At 43.7% G+C, this 18,518-nt stretch overlaps 1 protein-coding gene across 1 annotated transcript in view; it reads left to right on the top strand.

The window, feature by feature from the left end:
• The first annotated feature begins 2,797 nt into the window (after positions 1-2,797).
• Positions 2,798-18,518, top strand: part of fes (FES proto-oncogene, tyrosine kinase) — a 17,444-nt gene continuing 1,723 nt past the window's right edge. Inside the window, exons 1-17 of the mRNA XM_061246873.1 lie at positions 2,798-3,000; positions 4,321-4,586; positions 5,017-5,190; positions 6,847-6,943; positions 7,321-7,504; positions 8,033-8,170; positions 8,814-8,933; positions 9,131-9,253; positions 10,246-10,423; positions 11,888-11,971; positions 12,572-12,781; positions 15,084-15,206; positions 16,230-16,283; positions 16,504-16,622; positions 16,933-17,027; positions 17,134-17,257; positions 17,900-18,069. Of these exons, the coding sequence (XP_061102857.1) occupies positions 4,362-4,586; positions 5,017-5,190; positions 6,847-6,943; positions 7,321-7,504; positions 8,033-8,170; positions 8,814-8,933; positions 9,131-9,253; positions 10,246-10,423; positions 11,888-11,971; positions 12,572-12,781; positions 15,084-15,206; positions 16,230-16,283; positions 16,504-16,622; positions 16,933-17,027; positions 17,134-17,257; positions 17,900-18,069 (2,218 nt within the window). The 5' untranslated portion in view covers positions 2,798-3,000; positions 4,321-4,361. The remainder of the gene's footprint in view (positions 3,001-4,320; positions 4,587-5,016; positions 5,191-6,846; positions 6,944-7,320; positions 7,505-8,032; positions 8,171-8,813; positions 8,934-9,130; positions 9,254-10,245; positions 10,424-11,887; positions 11,972-12,571; positions 12,782-15,083; positions 15,207-16,229; positions 16,284-16,503; positions 16,623-16,932; positions 17,028-17,133; positions 17,258-17,899; positions 18,070-18,518) is intronic.

Genomic DNA, 18,518 nt, shown 5'->3' with positions numbered 1-18,518 from the left:
AAATCTATTATGCTTTCCACATTAAAATAGAATTCGATAGAATATTGATCAGGATTTTGTGCCTGCTTGCACAAACATAATTAAGATGAACTAGCACAATACCTTTAGCAATCTCTTGGTATATGATATGATTAAAAATAATGATTACAGGTATTACTGTTGTTCTTGCAATTGTCAGTAAGTTGGACTTAAAGCATGTTTTCACATCCACCGTTTCTGTTTACTGATGCCTGGGTTCTCGCTGCATTCGGTCGTACTGCATCGGAAAATGAAATGATTGTTTTTCTACTCGCTGCTAGGGTGGTGAAGTTTATCGCACACAACCTTGCAGCACAACCAAAAAAAATGCACTTTTTGTTCTGCCCTCAATCTAGGTTTTATAAGATGGATCCTTTGCCAAGTAATGTCTACAGAAACTACCCAAAAGGTCACACTGTTCACAGCCAAGCACAATGCATTGATGGAGTCATGCATAACCCCATGACATCATTGTTGTCTGGAGACATATGCAGTGAGTGAGTATCTGGGGGAGCTGGCTTCACTGGTTATGACTATGTTCTGAAACGGACTTAAGCCCGACCGGTCTCTTCAAACAGGTGGGGATCCCCCACCTGTCACCACCCCTAACTTCCCTACCTTTTGAATTCAGATGGTGAATGTTATTGTTTTGGGTCATGGTAATTGTGCAGTTTTATGTGTTTATCCTCAGAGATGCATTTGATTTTCATTTCTTTTTTAATGCTTGTCCATCCAGTCCCCCCCCCCCCCCTCCATTTGGAATGCTGAATCATATACACCTGTGCTCATGCTACAGTCTCTCCACAGCCAATGGGGGACAAACATGCGCTCTCCAAAGCATGATGTCACCACTGGTTTCATGTCATACTGTAGCCCACAACCAAGCCAAACTTGGACAGATATGATCTGGAGGAAAATGCTTCGGCAAACTGACTGCAGTCACCTGACTGATTTTATTTTTGTAGTTGTATTTTGGTACTTTGTCCTGTTGTGGTGTCTTGCCTCTCCCCATCAAATTCATTCATTCATTCATTATCCTAACCCGCTTATCCTGAACAGGGTCGCAGGGGGGCTGGAGCCTATCCCAGCATACATTGGGCGAAAGGCAGGAATACACCCTGGACAGTTTGCCAGTCCATCGCAGGGCACACACACCATTCACTCACACACTCATACCTATGGGCAATTTAGACTCTCCAATCAGCCTAACCTGCATGTCTTTGGACTGTGGGAGGAAACCGGAGTACCCGGAGGAAACCCACGCAGACACGGGGAGAACATGCAAACTCCGCACAGAGAGGCCCCGGCCGACGGGGATTCGAACCCAGGACATCCTTGCTGTGAGGTGGTAGTGCTACCCACTGCACCATCCGTGCCGCCTCTCCCCATCAAATTGCTCTATAAAATTATCCCCAAGTCATACTTGTGCCCTTTTTATTTTTGTTTTATGCTTGAGTAGATGGAACGTGTCTCGGTGTCTGCACACTGTTCCATTCAAAGATGCTCAAAATAAAATCAATAAATGAGTGATCTGTGAAGATAACTCTGAAACAAATGTCTGAGACTGCAAATCTCTTTTGTTTGTGAACAAAACTATGTTGGTTTTGTGTACTGTATATGTGTCTATGCAAGAGATGCCTGAAAAAAAGAATGGCTACCTATCATGTTGCACGAGACTGTCCTTCTGTGCCTTCGTAGTACTACACATTCCTTCGGTCCATACAGAATTCAGTTTTTCAAGATCCTTTGTGGACAGCTAATGATTTATTGGCTGTTCGAGGTAGGCTATACTCGATGCATTGTCTTGCGGAAAGTTCAAGTCTTTTATTCCTGCCGGAGGGAACCATATTTTTGGTCTGGTTCGTATTTGGGGTTCAAAATTCCAGTACCAAAAGCCCCAAGACCTGTAGAATCAAAACCACTCCAAAATATCAAAAGATCATATTTCACTGTAGATATTACGTTCTTTACAACGTACAGATAATCATCCTTCTGGCACCAAACCCACTGGTGTGCATCGCTAAGACCCTCAAATGTGTCTAGTTTAACAACACCCGGTTAGATTTGACGTCGCAATTGTGTTTTGCAAAGTCAAGAAGCTTATTTTTGGTGCAGGCGCACATTCAGTTTTACTCCTGCCAATCGAAAACGCACTAAAGTGAACCTTTAAAGTCACAACGAATGGCCTATGCTACATTTTCTTGAATAGACCAAATTAACGATTTTTGCACAGTTAGGCTAATATTTCTCCCAGGTTATCAGACTATAAACTGCATTTTATAATATGATGAAAAGGCGAGTTGTCCGGAAAATCATCTTCTGTTGCTTTAACGGACATTCGAGACCTGTAGTGCGACTGTGCGTGAATGTTTTCACAGGAACTCCGAGGCGGGTACTTTCACCACAGTCAGAGTTAAAAGGGTGAGTGATTTTACAATGTTCAGAGCAGTAGGAATATCCCTATAGCATAAGAACTATACGCCTAAATTAATTTACTCATAAACAATATTGGTAGCTATTATTTAGAAGATGGCAGTAGCCGGCCTTTCAGGAATGCTTTCAGGAAAAAGCACTCATAGAACACATTCTATTACATTTTAGTTGAAGCAAATGTTCTCACCAATTAGGTTAAAAGTTGCCCAGGCCATAATTTATGTTGAGTTCTCGTTTGGCGGATTTGCTATTTTAAGGTACTGTAGAGCCACCTCACTGTTCTTTAAGCAGGATATCCCCCTTTACGTATGCTAGTTATAATATTCATAGTGTGCTTAGCCTTCTGCGTTAGGACGCATGCACCCTTTCAACACTGGACTTCCTGATCTTAGTTTTCACGAAGTATGGTCACCTTTTTACTTTCTTTTTTACTATGTTTGTCCAGGTTTCTTAAAATGTAATGGCTAGTAGAAGCGAAACCCTTAACTGGCTGGACCACAGATAAATGTCTTCTGAGTGAAAGAAGTTGGTTGTCTCAGGTTAAACGAGGTAAGAAACTATACAGGTATGCTGCCTAATCGATGTAATGCAGTGCAATGGCATGGTACTTCTAACCTATTGTTCCAATTTAACTGTTTGCTGTAAAAACGACATATTACCAACATCGTCTATTTTTTGTAAAAAGTTCAGGTGATCTGTGAAGGTGTGAGAGAGAACACAAGCTGCTATAACCTACTGTATGCTGTAGCCTACCTTAAATATGCATGATAGGATTGTATCCCTGTATTGCGAGTGGACGTTTATTTCTCCTGGGATCCTGTTGTGCGTTCAATCTGCAATGATTCATTTCCTCTTCAAATGTATCTATGGGTAAACGCAATAACAGTTACTGCTTGGATTGTAGGCGTTTTGTGTTACAAAATCAAATTAAATTGCGACAACCGACGCTGAGGCTATTGTGTGCAGTAGCCTAACCCGGGTTATTTCCAGCAGCAACAAGACAGTTTTTGAAATTTGACGGTCCAGTTGCACATAAGGCTACCTCATCGTCCCAATGCTATTGGCCTCGGACATCACTGGACAGACACTAAGCACTTAGGCCCATCATGTAGCCTATTAACTTTTTTTGAAGTCGTTACCCTACCTGCGGTTATTATCGTGTAGTAGTGGGCTATATAATATGTTGTGCAACTTAAGTAGGTTAGCTACTTTCGTCTTCATTACAACAATACAACTGAAATTTAGTATGATCCACAATAAATGCGTAACCTACCAAAATTCGTTAGAATAGAATAATTACAATAAATAACGTCAAACGTAATCGTGAATTGTCTCCTAGTATTCGGCTACCTGTAAAGAGGAAGCGTGTACGTGTTGAATAATGCCACAGAATCTCTGGCCTATATGTAGGTCTACAGTAACTGCAATGTCAGACATGGGGCTATGAACATTGCATGAAGCCCAAGAACCAATTTTAATAAAGAAGATGGGTCTTTATTTTTATTTATTTTATTTTATTTTTTACTGCTGTTTCAGTTTTTAATTTTCCTCTGGTTTTCCTGGAGTAAGCATTAGGCATTTTATTCAAGGCCACTTATCTGGTTAGTTTGGCGGGATATAGCACTGACTAGAAGTATTGCATATTTCCCCCTTGTGCAATGCTTAATTCAGCAACTGCTTTATGGGTATGGTTTTCTGAATGCCCAGTCACTGCATAAAGCTTTGGTGTTAATTCGTCCTTAAGCTGTGTCATGAGCAGGATTCACATTGGTGTTTGTGAGTAATAGGATGTGCCATGGCTCAGCCTTTGAAGCTCATGTCTGGATACGGTTTTTCTCAATCCATATAATTGGGGATTATTTGCAAAAGGGCCATTCATTGGGCTGGTCATCCCCCCGTCTGCAGAGGAGATGGGGTTTGGTGAAGCCCTACGGTGCCCCCAGGGCCATGGAGCCCTGCTCCGCCTGCAGGACTCTGAGATGAGGCTCATGGAGATCATGAGAAAGTGGATGACCCAGAGGGCGAAGAGCGACAGAGAGTTTGCCCTCCAGCTGCACCAGATGTCCGCTATGGTGGAGAAGCAGGAGGGTTCTCAGCCTGGTGGGGGTCTAGACTACATCAGCCAGCTCAACAAGGTGGGAGTGTTTCTTTTTCCCAAAATCACTCCCTGAGAAATTTAGACCACATACTAAATTCATATTACTAGAAGCTGGTTTCATTGGACTCCATAGTTTGTGTGGCCATCTCATTTTTCTAAGTCAGGGCTGTCCAGTCTTATCTCGACAGGGCTGGTGGTGGTGCAGGTTCTTTTTTAACCCCAAAACTAAGACCCCTGATTCTTCTTATCGTTACTGAATAATTCGTTAATCAGTTGATTGGGGCATCGTAGTGCTGGGCAGAAACCTGCACTTGCGGATAAGATTGGACACTCCTGCCCTAACTATGTAATGGGTGGGAAATGAGTGTCACTCTTAATGTATGAAATGAAAAGCTTCAGAGGAAGGGTAGGAGTGAGTTTTCAGGGCTGTAAATTGATCGGCCGCTTTGTGGTGTTCCTGTCCTCAGTCCTGGAACGCCATGGTGAGCCAGACAGAGAATCTGAGCCGGATCCTGCGTAAGCACTCTGAGGACCTGATGGTCGGGCCCCTCAGTAAACTCACCCTGCTCATCCGCGACAAACAGCAGCTCCGCAAGAGCTACGGGGAGCAGTGGAGCCAGCTGAACCAGGAGCTGAACCGGGTTAGGAACACAAACACATGCCTGCAAACGCAGTATTCTTAACACTGCCCACAGTTCTTAATCTATTCTTAAATGCCCACACACGTTCCTTAACTGTTGAATGGGGTGGGAGCATTGTCGTAGTCACTGCATTTACATCACATTGGTATGAGTTCATAATTGCTGAATTACCCATATTTGAGGTGCTCTTCAAAAGTTGTTTGTAAGTGCAAATGGGGAGTGTAGTAAGTATGAGATGTAAGGGTGTTGCTTTTTGTATTGTAGCTTTTAACGTCTGCAATATACAGTAACTGTTCCTAGTGTTATGCAAGTCTTTGTGGCCTCTTTTATGCAATAAGCATGGGCAGATTAGTGTAGAAATGACTATGTCAATGTGTTCTGAAAACATGTTTTCTAGAAGTAAAAACGAATAGAATGCAGATGTTAAAGTCCAAGCTTGTGGAGGAAATGACAGTCGTGTGGATATGTAAAGGCATTGTATTCAATAATTGGTAACAATCTTTTATTTTAAACACTAAGAGGAAGTTATATGCTCCAGTTTCACTGGCAAATACACTGTTCCTCATTCAAACTATTAGATTCAATCACAATATCTTGTGAAATTTTATTGCATGAAACAGTGGAATTCCCTGCTAAAAAAAAACAGCTCATGTTATGTTTTGAAACAGCTGGTAGCTGGTCATAGCTGGATTTTACAGCAGGGTTGAATTAACTGGCAGGTCGTCACAGCAGATTGTAAATTCATGTGACCAGCCCCCATAAACAGGGAATAACCACTGGCATGGTACCTCTGAGTTGGGAGGGTCTCTTAAAAGTAGATCAGTCTCCTGTGATGAGTCATGCCCTCTGTTTTCCAAGGCAGACTCCACCAAACTGAAAGTATCTGTGGTTTGTAGGAATTTAAACAATTCCAGATTGTTCCAGCTTCCGGCTTCTATGTAGGATATCAGTAGGTTATGACCCAGCAGTCTCAATACATACCCCTGTTCTTCAGAAGAGAAAATCTGGCTAAACTGATACTCAGTCCAGTTGAAGCCTATTATGTCCTGCATAAAAAGGATTAAGCCAGATTTCAATGTAATGTTACATTTTATGCTTGAAACATTTGCAAACTTATTTACAAAAAATTGCTCCCAGTACGGTCATGCAGCCTTATTAGCTATGTATTGAAACAAACAACAGCCAACTGTATCTATCCTGAACTGATGTTTTTTTGGCTCGACTCAACATTAGGTTGCCATATCAATGTAAGCAAGTAATATCAATTTGTTCAAACCACCCTATTCCCATACTAATTTTTGCATGCTTAAATTTCAAAGCAATTTAATTCTGCTTTGGAAAAATTCTGAATAAACAGCCCTTTCAGTAGTTTTCTACTGGTATGCAATGCCCACTCTCCTGAGACTGTTCACCAGCCCACGTGATAAGTTTGGGTCTGTCACAGATGAGCTCCTCTTGTGCTCCAGGAAGAAGCAAGCATGCACTATGCTGTGTCACAAAGCAGAATATTCTGAAGCCGAGAACAGTTGGGTAGTGGGACATGGAATATGGAATGTGTTTCACTGCGACAGACCAAAGAGAGCTGCAGGATGCTGGAGGACATTTGCTCCTGCGCTCTGTGTGATGGCTCTCTCTCTGCCCTCCCTGCTGTGCTAGGTGACACAGGTAGAGCTGGAGAAGATGAAGGCTAGCTACCGACAGCTGGCACGGGACGCAGGCCAGGCCAGGAGGAAGTACCAGGAGGCCAGTAAAGGTGGGGAGGCTTTGGCTGGGTTTCAGTTCTCTGGCCAGTGCAGCGGGATCTTTCCACTCTGCCTGCCATCCCTGCTTAATGAATATGCATATAAATCAAATAGTCATATAAATACTTTCATTAATGGGATTTTATAAGATAGTAGGCTGTCTGCAATCTGTTGGTCACAAGTGAGGTGTTTATATATAAAATTTATATGCAGCAATCTTTGTAGACTTATTAATTTTTTGGAAAATGAATGATGATTAAGGACATTTAAAAAGGACAAAGTGAAATGAACTGGGGCGGACAAGCGTGATTGATGAAGGAATGAAGGAGTCTTTACTCCAAGGCTGAGGTTCTGTACACGCGGTGCGGACTGTGTTGTGTGTGTCCAGATAAAGAGCGCGAGAAGGCGAAGGAGAGGTACGTGAAGGCCGCTCTGAAGCTCCACGAGCTGCACAACGAGTACGTCCTGACCGTCAGAGCTGCACAGCTGCACCACCAAGACCACTACAACCAGGCCCAGCCCGCCCTCATGAACACTGTGCAGACACTGCAGGAGGAGATGGTTCTCATGCTGTGAGTGTGTGTGTGAGAGTGTGTGTGAGTGTGAGTGTGTGTGAGTGAGAGTGTGTGAGTGTGTGTGTGCGTGTGTGTGTGTACTCATGCTTGTGTGTGTATACATGTGCTCACTGTATCTGTCTGTGCATATGTGGTTGTAGGTGAGTATCATGTTCACAGTTGTGGAGTGAGTGGGTAGCAGTTTCAATACCTTTAGTATGTGTGTGTGTGTCTGCATGCATGTGTGCACATGTGAATGCGTGTGGTTGTGTGTCATGTTCAGGAGGTTATAGTGGTTAGCAGTTGTAATCTTGTGAGTGTATGCCGGTGTGATTCGTGTTCAGATAGTTGTAGTTTGTGGTAGGTGTAATGCTGGGAGCCTGTTTGATTGTTTTCCTCTACTGCTGTCACAATCAGAGATTCCAAGTCTTGTTCGTACATGCTACATTGTGCAAATGGTTGTTGTGATAGAGAGCAGGCTATACCTTGTGCCAGCCAAAGCCTACTTGGTGATCCTGACCAGCTGTTTGGGTCCCTCTGACCCAGGAGGGAGGTCCTGCAGGAGTACTTTGACCTTTCCAGTCTGGTCCAGGAGGAAGTGGTTTCTGTCCACCGGGAGATGTCCGATGCTCTGAAGGCCATTGAGCCACACAGGGAGTATGAGAGCTTCATCCAACAGAACAGGTATTGCTAACCACAGCCTGCAGGGCTTCATTGACCACCTTCACTGTAAATAAACACTCAACTATTTTAGTCTTATGCTTAAAATTATATTTCTGTAACTTTGTTTACTGAATAAGACCAAAATATTGCCAATAAGGTGAGACAATTTGGCTCATTTCAAGATTTGGGGTACAAAAACATCACTTGTCCAGCAAACAGTACCTTAAAACAAGCTAATAAACTATTTTAAGTCTCACGACCAGACTAAAACACTTGTTAAGGCAGTCTTTTGCAGTGTTAACTGACACTAACTCTGGAACCAAAGAGATTCACGTCTTGTACCTCTAATGATAATTGTGACTGATATACTTTTTACATGTAATTTTACATAAATATGGCACCAAAGATGGCACCAATCTTTGGTTTACTTTCCAATACCAATGTAACACTGGTATCTATTTGCAGCATGAATCAATGAAGTCAATTAATTCACGGGAGAGTTGGATATGCTTTACCAAGCACAACCAAATGTTTCTTCTGTGTTTTTTATGAAATGTGAATTTTGTCAAAAAATGTATTACTGAAATATGATGAGATAGGGTTCTGGTTTGCATTAGTGTGCAGCATTACTGTGCTTTACCCCTGCCTATGGCCCTCTCTGCAGGTCTGTGGCCGAGGTACCGCCCTGCGTGGAGTTCGACAGCAGCCTCCTGGATGAGGTGGAGCTTCTGAAGGCTGGAGAGCTGGAGCTGAACGAGCTGACACTGGAGAGCCTCCAGCACCGGTGAGCTGCCTCTCTGTCCTCTCCTCTTCCCTTGACCTTGGATCCCTCCGCCCGTCCTGCAGGGCCTGTGTGCACTCAGCGGGCCTGCAGGGAGGGGCTGAAGAGCAAAGCGTGAAGGTGCCCGGCCTCCCTGTCCTCCCTCCACCTTCTGTTGTGCCGGCCCCAGCCCAGACCCCCCCTCTGCTGTGTCTCCACAGGCTGACTGCCCTGGAGGAAGAGCTCTTGTCTCTGGCTGGCACACTGGGCAGCCAGCAGGCCGCCATAAACCAGCTAGAACTGGACCTGCAGGCTGAGGATGAGGCTGCTAACATGGGGCAGAGGTGAGGCACTTATCCCAGGAGTCTTTCCCCAGCTCTTTACCCTACACAGCTAGGCTACTTCAATGTGTAAATGTATCTAGTTCCCACAATGTCCATCAAACAGATTGAACAAGACACGAGGAAGATTGCAAATGGTCTGAGAATGTTCTTTGGTTGTTTTAAAAAGAAATAGCGGATGGTCCTTCGTGTTTACTTTAGCAGACAAGCCAGCAATGTGCAAAGACTTTGTTCAAAATGGATTGACACGTATCCGCCGTGATGGTTTTTCATGACTGACTAAATAACCTTTTAGCAATGTCATCAGCAGCATGCCTGGAATGTTGTCCTGTGACTTTGACAAAGCCTCAGTAAATGCGCTCGTTCGATTACTTGGATAACATTCTTGTTGTGACTTTATCTCACAACGAAACAGGAATCTGCCTGGAATCCGGTATGCCGGTAGCTCTACTCCTCCTGTTTTTGTTTTCCCAGCTGTGGCTTGTGGCTCTGAATTCCTTCTGTACTGTCTGACAAGTAACTACACACAGTAAATCAGGGCTGTTTCCCTATCCAATAGTGAATGAATCAGGTAGTTCTCAGTGGCCATGCAAATGATATGCAGACGGTCAGTTAGTAGCCTGAGGTGCTCCCTGATCATTTGTCATGGTTTCCATGCCTGTCCGCCATTATTAGCTTTCCTAAGTTGATTTATCACAAGTTAATATTTAATTAATCAGCAACTGGCAAGCAGGATGGACTGGCCGCAGTTTATGACGGTATAATGACTCTGAGGATTAAAGAGGGGCGAATGGGCCTCTGCTTAAGTAGGCGCGCGTCTGATGCGAACGCTTTTGAGATGGACGAGTCTGAGGCCAGGGAACGTTCCGGGCTTCTCAGCCTGCGGCGGCGTTCCCCAGCCTGGCTCCGGAAGCGAGCCGTCTGGTGCGGCGAGCGTGCTCTGAATGCGGAGGCTGCTGGAGGTGCGCTTCCTGAGAGGCCCTGTGTCTGCGCAGGGTGTACCAGTTCAGCAAGCGCAGCGCTCTGGAGGACAGCCGGCAGCAGCTGGTGGTGTCCATGGGGGCCCGCGCCCGCCTGGAGGCCCAGAGGGTCATCATCGCCGAGAAGCTGAAGTCGCTGGGATCCCGGGACCCCCCTCCCGTGTGTCTGGATGCCGTCACCAGCTCTGTCACTGTGAGTCTCTCAGCTCCTCTGGGTCACACCAAGGCCATGTCTGAAATGGCTACTTGCCTACTACTGAGTATACAGGTTGTATGGGACTTGTATACTCAATAGTAGGCAAGTAAACTGCTTTGGACACAACCCACCTGTCATTGGCTCAACCCACCGCTCGTTGGCTCCTCCGTCTACTAGTCATTTGAGAGATAATGTTCACAAAACAAGAAATGGGCTGGGCTAGTCTTTGCTTTATGTGTCTCAGTGAGATTGTCCAATCATTGTGTTGCTTTGGAGAGCAAAACATTGTTTTTGGTCAAAACAAGTCCATGCTTGAGAGCTAATTGCCAAACCACCCACAATGGCTCTGCTTCTACACTCACTCTCACAATCATCTTTTTGTGCGATCCATGCAACATGTCAGTGATCTGTGGCAGCCTCTTTGATGTTAACACACAAAGAAATGTGTGTATTTACAGATTATTTCTTTTGCATGATAGTATACTTGTTCAAGTCACTACAAAACAATGAGCAATACTATTCTTACTCAGGTTATATTGCAAGGCTAGAATTATGTAACCTAATATCTCTGCAGATGGGTGGTCTCGCCCTGACAGAATGAATAAGGTTGGAAGCTTTCACCTGATAGTTTGAAAACCATGTTGTCATTTCTGAAAGCAATATAAATATCAAGTGAACTTTTGACAATGCCTTTCAGTCCAAAGCTTTGCGTCATGAAATATATACGTGCTAACACCTGTAAGCCTGTAAATACCTTCCTATTGTGAACAGCAGGCTTAATGAAAAGAGTGATTGTAAAGACGGTATTTGGAACATAATGCTAATGCATTTGAACTGAGCTCATGGTTACCACAGCTCACTGTTCCCGACTCGGTGCTCTTGGACTCACAGTTTTTGCAGTCTTCTTCACATTTCTTTCCTGGAAACCTGTGGGCTGTCATTGCCTGCCCTGGAATACTGTTAGCAATGGGAAGAGTCACAGTAAAGAGTAATTACTGTTCATCTTGAGGATGTGAATGTTCTCTCTGTCTGGTTCAGAGAGTAAAGTTACACATTTCTGTAGCAGGATGTGGCTGATTTCTGGAGACCACAGCCGCCACCAGCAGAGTTATGTTTGAGATAGTACTACAGATAAGAATCTGGACTAGCATAAGTCTTGAATACTTTTTTCCCCTTCAAAGCAATTGAAGTCTGCCGTGTAAGATCAATCACTGATAATCGCAAAACTATGCCATTAAATAGACCACGAATGAGAGATACGTTAAGAGTCAGATGGAGCCAGTGGTCATCACTTCCCTAATTAATTTAGCAAATGATACTTCACGTCTTCACTTTAATCAGACTAACTACTGATGTCAAGGTTTCAATTTAAATTCGAACTTGAATGTAGAGGAATATTGGCTCAGGAATGTGTTCTTTTTTTACAGGACTTTCAAATCTTAGACTCTTAATGTGTTTCAGGAAAGGGAGAAGGACAACTACAGACTTCCTAACTTGGACACGATTGTGAGTCACCTCAGTGGCATCTTAAAGCCCAAATACATGGTGAGTGACATTTATTTTGTAATCAGCCCCCTGTGAGTAGCCATGGTAAGCAAGGGAGTAGCCGTCTTCTGCTGGTTCCAGGCCAAAGCCCTCACTATCCACACGGCACAGTATGAAACACGATTAACTTATAAGCTAAAGACCACAGCTCTCCAGCCATGGGAGCTGAAATTGCACCTTTATTCAAGCTGCAGGGGGTGATGTCATTTCTGTGCAGGATGTGCTGTCACAAGTCTGAGAGCTGTGTTGCTGAAGTGCTTGTTGTATTTATGCTGGGGTGTGTTAAAAAATGAAAGCATGGTGTTGAGCATCTGGTATAACCAGTTCTGCTTTATTGCTTTCGTCATGGAATTTCACGAAGGCTCAGTATAACATGATTTCCTGCCTGCAATAGCAAAAACAAAAACTCAAAAGTCCACCTGCCCTCTATGCTACAGATCCCCTAACCCACAATGCACCAAAGCTGCATAGTAGATAAGTCCATTTGGAGGACCCCTCTAAATAACCACAGACAAAGCTCTTCAGCCTGGAGATGTGCATCCAGAGGGTCTTCTGTTGCTGTCTCTGAGTTTAAAGGTGTTTATTTGCCCATGTACCCAGGTTCCCCCTGCTGTACCACTGGTGCCTGAGTTCCAGAAGCCCCTGAGAGAGCAGGGCTGGTACCACGGCGCCATCCCGCGGCTGGAGGTGCAGGAGCTCCTGAAGAGTGACGGCGACTACCTGGTGCGGGAGAGCCAGGGCAAGGGGGAGTATGTGCTGTCTGTCCACTGGGGAGGACAGTGCCGCCATTTCATCATCCAGAGCAGCGAGGTGCGTGTTTACCGCGTGGCGAGTGGCTGGGTGAGAGGAGAGGGAGTGGGTCACTGGGATGACCCACGGTCCAACGTCTGTGTCGCCAGTGTGTGAGAGCTGTGTTTGGGAAGAGTACTGTTTGTCACACACACACAACAGCAACTGTGCATGTATCAGAAAGTGCTATACTTAAAAATAATTGTATACAGTTGTGTTCAAGAAAATAGCAGTAGAACATCAGTAACCTGATGAACCACTGTTATTACTAGTAGTGATATTTCTGCATGGCAAATATTTTACTTGTAGATGTAGTTGTGTAATAGAAAAACAACAGACCCAACTGTCATGACATGCACGCTGCTTGTTCTGAGTAATTGACTCATTCATTGAAAGGGGCGTGTTCACAATAATAGCAGTGTGGAGTTTTAAATGTATAAAGGAAGTGCAGCAAATTATAGGATGCTCAGCTAAAATAATCTCATATGCTTTAAAATGGCAACAAAAACCCAAAACAAGCGGAAGAAAATGAGCAACTACTGATAAAATGGATTGAAGAATAGTCAGAATGGCAAAGATTCAGCCATTTATCAGCTCCAGAAAGATCAAAGATGATCTACAATTACCTGTAAGTGCTGTTACTGTCAGAAGACGTTTGATCGAAGCTAAGCTATCAGCAAGAAACCCCCGTAAAGCACCATCGTTGAAAAAAGGGCATGTGCCAAGGAACACATCAATAGTGTTACATTCTATGGACTGATGAGAGTAAAATTGTTCTTTTCGGGTCTAATGGTCATCGACAGTACGTCAGACGACCCCTGGGTACTGAATTCAAGCCACAGTACACTGTGAAGACAGTGAAGCATGGTAGCGCAAAAATCATGGTATGGGGATGTTTTTCATACTATGGTGTTGGGTTCATATACCAGGGATCATGGATCAGTTTGAATACATCAAAGTACTTGAAGAGATTATGTTGCCGTATGCCAAAGAGGAAATGCCCCTGAAATGGGTGTTTCAACAAGACAACGACCCCAAACACACAAGTAAGCAAGCAACATCTTGGTTCCAGACAAAAAGGATTGAGGTAATGGAGTGGCCAGCTCAATCCCCCGACCTCAACCCCATTGAAAACTTGTGGGGTAACATTAAAAAGGTAAAAAATCGCAGGAACTGTGGAATGTAGTTTGTTAATCCTGGGCTGAAATACCCTTTTCTAGGTGCCAGAGTTTGGTTGACTCGATGCAACGCAGATTATAATTATTGTGCAGCAGTTATCAAAAACAATGGTTATGCAACTAAATATTAGTTCAGTAATTTAAAGTGAGGTTAAATCTTGAAAAATGTATTCAGTTTATACAGTTTGAAGAGAGTTTAAAGAGAAAAATGTGGACACTGCCATTTTTTTGAACAGATTAATATTCCTTTTCTTTGCTTCCTGTAAAAGAGTAACGCAGACTTGATAAAATATGCTAATGCTTTGATTTGGAATTGAATGTGTAATGTTTCCACTACATTCAAAATATTGAACTAAAAGCTGTTAAAAAATATTTGCACTTTATTCACTTTTTTTAATGCACTGCTGTTTATTTTACTCATATTTCTGTAATTAAAGTACTAGTACAGCCTTCCTATATCCTTCAGTACTGTTGTTCTTAAATGATCATAAATCACAGGTCAAATGAACATGTTTGCCATCTGTTACCTTTTTACTGAGCTTACCTTTGTCATGTTCCTCCATCTGTATAATTTCATGTTTTTGGGATTTCACTTTTCAGGGGAGACAGGGTTCTGCTGGTTTAAAATGCACATAACAGAGGATTCGGGGCATATCTCACATATAGCAGGGGGTGATTTTGATTTTTTATCTTGAAAGGATTTGAAAGATGCACCATCATACTGCCAGCTCCAGGGATCCTGTGGCTTAATAGAAAAGTATAGACATAAGGCACTAAATGCAAACATACACACATCTGATAGCAAGCCATTTGGTTCTTAGAGGAATAAGTTGCTTTTATGTGTAATGGATTCTTCTTCTATTAAAATTAAGTTCTCCAACTTTAAAATGTAAAACCACTTTATGTGTCTGGGTAAAAAATAAATATGCTGTTCCCTGACTGCATGCACTTTATATTTTGTTAAGTGGAAGAGTGTCCATTCACATTTTTAAAGTCACATTTTCTAATTTCAGAGTTCAAGGTTTAGGTAGAATTTAGCAGTAGAGGCAGACCAGCTAAATTCACATTTGAATAGCATATTTAGTTGAATGCTGGTCTAATGCTGCTGCAAACATTTAGACAGGGTGTGTTTTGTCTGTTTGCAGAACCTCTATCGTCTGGACGGAGAGGGCTTCTCCAGCATTCCCCTGCTCCTGAAACACCTCATTACCTCTCACCAACCTGTCACTAAAAAGAGTGACATCATCCTAAAAAGGCCCATCCTGAAGGTACATCTTGTCACAGTGTTCACTTACGGAATCAAGGTTTCTCCCCTTACGCCAGCATGCATAAACCTAACACTGTTATCAGCAAGAAAACTCATCACACTCATTTTATACCTTCATTCTTTTCGGAAGCTAACTGCCACCGGTGATAAATTCAACGCGTTGTCCTTTAGTTTCTGCTAGCTCTGGGAAGGCAAGATAACAATTTGCTTGATATTTTGATAATTAGACTGAATTGAGAACAAAATTCCGTCCACGCATTTTCTATTTTTTTCAGTTGGAATAGTACTTTTTCAAAGTACATACTTGAAGCCATGCTTTCTTTTGTTGCTTGCATCAATCACAGTTAATTGGTCTGTCAGACGATAAATGGGATTCATTGAACAGGGTAATCGCCGCACTGTGCTGACACTGATATTGACAAAAGCCAAATTATTTTTTTATTAGGCTTTTTTTGTTTTTGTTGTTGCCCTTTCATTATCCATGTCGAATCAAAAGAAATTGTCAGGAGAGCAGACTCCTGCTTTCACTCGGTAAAACACATGTACCTCTCACCTCCCCTTTTATTACTTTGTGGCTCAGCTGCTGAGTCATATATTAACGGTTTACTCCGGGAACTGTGAACGGCCAGCTTCCTGTTAATAAAGCCGGCGTGGAGGCCCTGAGATGTGTCCGGTGCGCGTGGCTGTCTGTCCTTGAGGGCCTGGGCCGCAGTTTGCCTTGGACCGCGGTGCGCAATGACAGCCCGCCCGAACGGATGAGGAATGAAGCAGCGACAAACGCGCAGCTGCTCTGCTGACGGCCCAGCTTGTGCCAGCTGTCAGAAATTGCAAAGGCACTAAGAATTCATCTCATTTTAATGAACTCCGCGTAGCGTGTGACATTTGCAGCAATGTCACCCGGAACAGTGTGCAGAAGGAGCTTGAAACGCACCGTATGGCAGCAGGCCTCGCCCGCCACACATTCTGTAGTTTGATATTGTGCTAATGCAGCTAATAGGCCTGTCGGGCGAATCTTTCCTTCCAGGACAAGTGGGTCCTAGAACATGATGATGTCATCCTCGGGCAGCACATTGGTCGGGTAAGCTCAGTCTCTACTTTAATGGCCTCGGCTTGAGTGCTGAAATCCTTGTGGAATAGTGGCCATAAGTTTGCACTTCAAAAGTGGTTTTATTTGCAAGCGACATTGGATAATAGCCAAGTGGATGTTTTTGACAGTGATGATGACTTTGTTTTAATTGACCTTGAGTGGAGTGCATGCTAGTGGTGCAGGACACTGAGGGGCTCTGAATTCCTCCCAGGGGAATTTCGGCGAGGTTTACAGCGGCCGGCTGCGCTCTGACAACACGCCGGTGGCGGTGAAGTCCTGCCGCGACAATCTGCCCACTGAGCTCAAGAACAGGTTTCTCATGGAGGCCAGGTCAGTGTGAACACACACACATATACACACATACACATATATACTCACACTGTCACACATACATACATATACACACACACTGTTACACCTACATATATATACACACACACACACACACATACACGCACTAACATACACACACACAGTTGCTCAGATCACAAAAACACAAATGACCACACACGCCTACAGTCTACAGGCTCATGTGTACAACAAAACATACACTTCCACACACACACACACACACACACACACAGCCAGATCACACTGCGTGAGAAGCGTCCCATGCTGATGTTTGGCTCTCCCACACCAGGATCCTGAAACAGTATGATCACCCCAACATCGTGAAGCTGATTGGAGTGTGCACTCAGAAACAGCCCATCTATATCGTCATGGAGCTGGTACAGGGTGAGGAGCCGGGGTCCTGGGCATAGTCAGTCACTCGTCGCTGAGATCAAATGTGTGTACATTCATGTGCATGTGCTGAGCGATGTGTGTCTGCACATCCTGGCAGGAGGGGACTTCCTGTCCTACCTCAGGAGTGAGAGCCACAGCCTTAAAGCCAAGCTGCTCCTGAAAATGGCTGAAAACGTTGCATCTGGCATGGAGTACCTGGAGAGCAAGAAGTGCATCCACCGGTGAGAGAAAGGGGGGGGGACTCGGTCCCTGGGTGGTGCTCTGCAGCGTGTTGCCGGGTCTGCTGCGTCCCATCAGGGAGGGAAGTGTTTATACTGTAACTGTACAAGTCAAGAGTGCAATATCAATAAAGTGTATTATATTTAGGTGGCCTTCATTAAAATTTTAATATACAGAAAAGGACTGTTTACCAAACCAAGCGACTGCATGAATTGCAGAACAGATCACAACACCATAAGAAAACTGAAAAATAACATTGGATACAGAAGATCTTTTCAGAGCTTTACAAAAACAATCTGTTTTTTCAATTCAGAACACATCAACACCAAAAACACCCCCTCATTCACACATCATGCCACCTATTTGCTACTTTCTTCTGTGGTTATTTGTTTCCCGAATGGAAAGTTTAGACCCATCCTGGCACAAATGCTCAGCTTTTAAAAATGCTCCAACTTCATCTCACACCTGTCTCTCTTACGTGATTTCACTTCTGTTTGCTCAAAGAGGAAATTAAGGGCTGATTAGCAGTCCTTCCCTGTATGAGTGAGCGAGAGAGAGGATAGGAGTCTCTTTATGACTCATCATGTCATATGGCTTTTCCCAGCATGCCTGTGTTAGAGAAGTGGTTCACCAACATTTGGCAGGTTTGAGGCAAGTCATTATTCCCTGTACCCTTTTCGAACAGAAGATGTTCAGGACGATTGGGCTAGTGAGATATTTGAATCTGAGACCTGGGAAAACCAGGTGTTTATTGCCGAGATGGGGGCACACTATTCTGTGGATATGAGTTATGAGGGCACTGGACCTTTCAAGAGTAGGTATAACCCCAGCACAGTGATGGAGGGAGGTGCTGATGTTGTGGAAGGTGTTAAATCAAGGTTTAGACTCCCGTTCACATGTAGGTTATTAACCCAAGTGCCCTGTGGGTCCCAGAAAAAACATTGTGAAACAAAACCAGGCCTTGTTGTTATGGTTGCACATACTTAATACTTACATGCCTAATTGAATTCAAAACAAATTGTAGCAACCGGAATCTGTAAATGCCATGATGGGAGGTCTCACGATATGTACTGGCATATGGGGTGTTGAAGTATATTACAACTCCTGGTAAAAAGGATGTTTTCACAAGCTTTTCTCCTGGGTTTCTGAAGACTGGAGGATAGTTGATTTTAAGTAATGTTGAATTTGAAGCGTAAGGTATAATTAGCCCTGTTGGGACAATGTTAGCTCATTGCTTTAACTACGGCCACATTTTGCATGTTA

Source organism: Conger conger, chromosome 6 (genome assembly GCF_963514075.1).
Source record: "Conger conger chromosome 6, fConCon1.1, whole genome shotgun sequence".
NCBI lineage: Eukaryota > Metazoa > Chordata > Actinopteri > Anguilliformes > Congridae > Conger > Conger conger.
The sequence above is the reverse complement of the archived record's forward strand: the minus strand, read 5'-3'. Positions and strand labels throughout refer to the sequence as shown.